The 4,048-nt window shown below is 47.4% G+C and overlaps 1 protein-coding gene across 2 annotated transcripts in view; it reads left to right on the top strand.

Annotated features, from left to right (window-relative positions):
• The window catches only part of AGBL4 (AGBL carboxypeptidase 4), a 1,457,435-nt gene extending 1,453,776 nt beyond the window's left edge, over positions 1–3,659 (top strand). Inside the window, exon 13 of one of the 2 annotated variants that reach the window (XM_040470173.1) lies at positions 3,513–3,659. In XM_040470173.1, the coding sequence (XP_040326107.1) occupies positions 3,513–3,621 (109 nt within the window). In that variant the 3' untranslated portion in view covers positions 3,622–3,659. Of the gene's footprint in view, positions 1–3,468 lie in introns of both variants that reach the window. The other variant, XM_040470176.1, reaches the window with a different exon arrangement.
• The last annotated feature ends 389 nt before the right edge of the window (positions 3,660–4,048 follow it).

Raw genomic sequence — 4,048 nt, 5'->3', positions numbered from 1 at the left:
TACTACCACCATCTACTACTACTACTGCTACTACCACTAGTACTACTACTGCTACTACCACTACTACCACCACCACCACCACCACCGCTGCTGCTGCTGCTCCTGCTACTATTGGTGCTGCTGCTCCTACTACTGCTACTACTATTCTTGTTCACCTACTACTACTACTACGATAACTACTACTGTGATGACTGTGACTACTACCCCCACCACCACTGCAAGTACTGCCGCGGCCGATCTACGGCGAGGGCTACTGTTTCTGCTGCCGCTGCTCTGCCCTTACCGAGCACTCGCTCAGTCCCAGGCCCTGCACGGTTGCTTTGTCTTGCGCGGTCTCACAACAACTCCCAGGAGAAGCTCAGGAGGTGAAGGAATCTGGCCGAAGTGGCAGCGCCTGGATGTCACCAGCCTCCGGGGCTTCTGTTCTTTCCATTTTCCCTCCACCTTTTTGTGTGCTGTCCCAAGACTGACAAGACAATGGATATTTAATTACGGAAAGCGTTGGTTTATAAAAAGCCTCCGGGAGCTCACTGGCTCGTGTTTGTTCCCGTCGTGGCCTCCTTTTGCCTATTCCTCTGAGCCCAGCCCTAGCATTCTCCTCCATAGCTGGATATCCCTGCGTGTCCTCCAGGCCGGAGTCTCTTCGTTTGAACAACTGCCGAAATGTCTTAACAGGCAGAGAGGGAGCTACCCTTGGACTTGTAATGGCAGGAGAGATGTCGGCCTGGGGTAGTAGAGAGGAGGCCTAGCCCCTCTGTTAGCACACCCCTGACCCTATTCCTGCATTAAAAAGTAGGGACTGGTCACCAGTGACAAGCATTTGTCCTTCTAAATATCCCAAAGACTTCCTCTCCCTCCACCCCAACCCACTCCCCACCCCCAGAAATCAAACTGTAAAGTCAGAAGGCTTTAAAGACACAGCCATTAGGAAACCGGCTCTGCTCCCAGCTCTGATACTGTCTGGCCGTGTGACTTTACATAAACGTCTTGCCCTGTCTTGAGTTATCCCGGAGCTTCGACTGGTTTCAGTTTCATATTCTTTGATATGGGAGCATAGTCCTCAATCAACCTACCCCTGGGTATTGTGAGGATCCGGACAGGAAGAATGGGAAAGTACAGTATTGTGAAAAAATATTTCCTACTATTTTCTCCCCTTCTAAGAACTAACATCTTATAAAGTTTCCTTCTTGGTCTATGCCTTGCCTTTGACCTGGGTCATCCTGCCATTCATTCATCCAACAAAATATACCAAACATGTTATGTTTGCCAGTCGTTTCCCATTCCTCTGCGGCCCTGATGCCTACCTAGCCTTCAAGACTCCTCCTCCAGGAAGTCTTCCCTGATCTTCCAACCCTCATAGATAACTCTTCCTCTGAGCTGCTAGAGAACTATTGTCTAAACATCTCATCTGGCACTTAGTAATAGCTTTGTATTTCACTTTTCTTGTGTATCAGCTCTATCTTCCCAGCTCAACTTTGCATTGTTCTTGGGGTCTCACTCATTGCTCAGGTCCCAAGGCTGAGCACAAGGCCAGGCAGAGAGTAACCCTTCCCTGAGAGTTTGCAGTATGCTGCTGCTGCTGCTGCTGGGAATGAAGCTGGGGGTGGCTTCTCTGAGCAGAACATTTCTGTAAGGCTGATGCCCACCCCTTCTCCCTTCCTCTAGAAGTTCGTAAATAAGGGCAAGCCCTGACACCTCTGGGCAGAGTGGAACAAACCTAGCTTACAGGCCCATACAGGAAACTGTCGGACTTTAAGGCTAAGGGCATCCATGAGAAAGAGAAAAAGAAAGAGGGATGGGGAGAGGCCGGGAGAGGTGAAAGAGAGAAATCAATTATGTAGGATTTGCGAGAGAGAGAGAGAGAGAGAGAGAACTTATATATTTACATTGTGTGTAAGGCTTTTATAACTTTTTAATGTTTGGGTATGAAAATGCATGGTTTTTCATAGTTGTGAATGTTTATGCGTGCTTTACTGAATATAAGTGATATATCATTGCAGATTCTAAGCACATTTTTACATCAACTCCTACTCAGAGGTCCTAGGTTAAGCTTCTGTTTGAAATTCTATCTAATCTCTCAACATTTCATTCATATTAATGGGTCACCGCCTATGCCCAGCCTCCCTGGGACTGTGCCCAGCAGGATGTCAAGGCCACCTTTCCTTCCCAGTCGCAGGGAAGGCTGATGTGGATCCCAGCCAGGCCAGTCCCTGGGGTGGGAAGCTCGCCAAGATCCCTTTGCCTGACCCCGTCAGGGGGTGAGCTCATGTTTAGATCTCTTCCCTGTATCTCAGCCTTGGTGTTCCTGTTTCTCTCTTTCTCCTTCTTCAGGCCAGCCTTGATTAAAGGTAAACAAAACAAAACAATGCTGGTGTGGTGTGGTGTTAGGAAGGAAGAAGCTGCTCCCTTAACTCCCCCCTCCTGGCACCTCTCCAAATTTCTCCCGGACTGCTGAATGCTGTGGCTCCAGCACGCTCGTTTCGGTTCCATTTTAGAAGCACTCACTGAGGGTCTGCTCTAAGCAGAGCTGAATACCGAGTGGTGGTCCGAATGGAGGTACACAACTGTGAAATAAATACTTCATTGCTCTGGCCCATAGAGCAGCTCCAGGAGGCTGGAGACTCTGACTTTGTTGAAATGCAAATACACAGGATGGGGACTTTCCTGCATGAAGCCTCGTTCATCACGCATGCCTAAATTCATTCTTTAGTAAAGTTTAACATTTATTCTTTCATTCTTTTGTCCATTCATTCGTTCATTCACCCTTAGGCAGGCCAAGTGGTTTGTTAGAAACCCAGAAACCTGGATTCAAGCCTGAGTTAGCGGCCGCCATCTTTGCCCTCTGAGCCTCAATCTTACCTGTGGAATGGAATGAAAGAATGATTTCTGGGGAGCCTGGGTGGCTCAGTCAGTTAAGTGTTTGACGCTTGATCTCAGCCCAGGTCTTGAGCTCAGGTCTTGAGTTCAAGCCCCACGTTGGGCTCCGCAATGGGCATGAAGCCTACATTAAAAAAAAAAAAAAAAAAAAAAAAAAAAAGGACTGATTGCTCTTCCTGATCCACAGGATTACATTCAGGAACTTCAGGGGAAATGGCTGTAGTGAACATCCTCTGTATACAGCCATTCTACATACAATAGGAGGGGAGGAAGGCAAGGGACTTTGAAATGATGCATTAGATAGAGCCAGAAATGGAAGCAAAAAATATCTAATTCCAGTCCCCTAGCATTTACACACCTTTAGAAAAGTCACTCTCCCTCTCTAAGCCTGTTTGCCCATCTATAAAATGAGCCTGTTGAAGTAGACAATCACTGAGGAGTTTTGCCATTTGGGGATTCTAGGAACTCCTCCTCCTAATCCAATCTCCTACCCTGAAAGATCATAGTGACCTTGGAAACACATCAAGTTGCTAGATACTAAAGCTATTGGCAGGATGTCTAGGTAGTAAATTTTCATACTTGGCTCAGCAGCATGGTGGTGATGCCGGCTTCCCAAAGATTCTCTCTGCCCTCAGACCTGATGCTGAACCAGACACCTCTGGAGAGATGAGACCAGCGGGTGACACGGCAAACCTTGCATACAGAAGGTGCAGTGCTGCGGACCTAATTAACATCACCATGTAATAGACACCATGGAGCACGCTTGAGCTGCCTGACAGAATAAATAAAGCAATGCTTTATCTTAAGTCTTGGTTAACAGTGAGTAACAGACTTGTGCATTATTTACTACATTTCACTGCACAGACCTGCTATGGCAGCCCTAGACCCCATGAGAAGGCACACCCTGATTTCAAGGGTGTGCATTATAAATTGCTTGCCAAGCAACTGGAGTATTGGGACCCTGCCTGGGTGTTGTAATAGACCTGTGTGAAGAGGTGGGCACAAGAGTGTGGCTCTGGTGTCTTACAGATCCGGCTGAGATCAGCTCTGCCACCATGTGACCTTGAGCCACCTCTGTGAACTTCGGTCTCTTTACCTACAAAATAGGATTAATTAATGCCTGGATCACAGGAGGTTTGTGAAGAATAAATAACACGATGTGAACAAATGG

This window comes from Herpailurus yagouaroundi, unplaced genomic scaffold, assembly GCF_014898765.1.
Source record: "Herpailurus yagouaroundi ecotype Mexico unplaced genomic scaffold, PumYag 77, whole genome shotgun sequence".
NCBI lineage: Eukaryota > Metazoa > Chordata > Mammalia > Carnivora > Felidae > Herpailurus > Herpailurus yagouaroundi.
The sequence above is the reverse complement of the archived record's forward strand: the minus strand, read 5'-3'. Positions and strand labels throughout refer to the sequence as shown.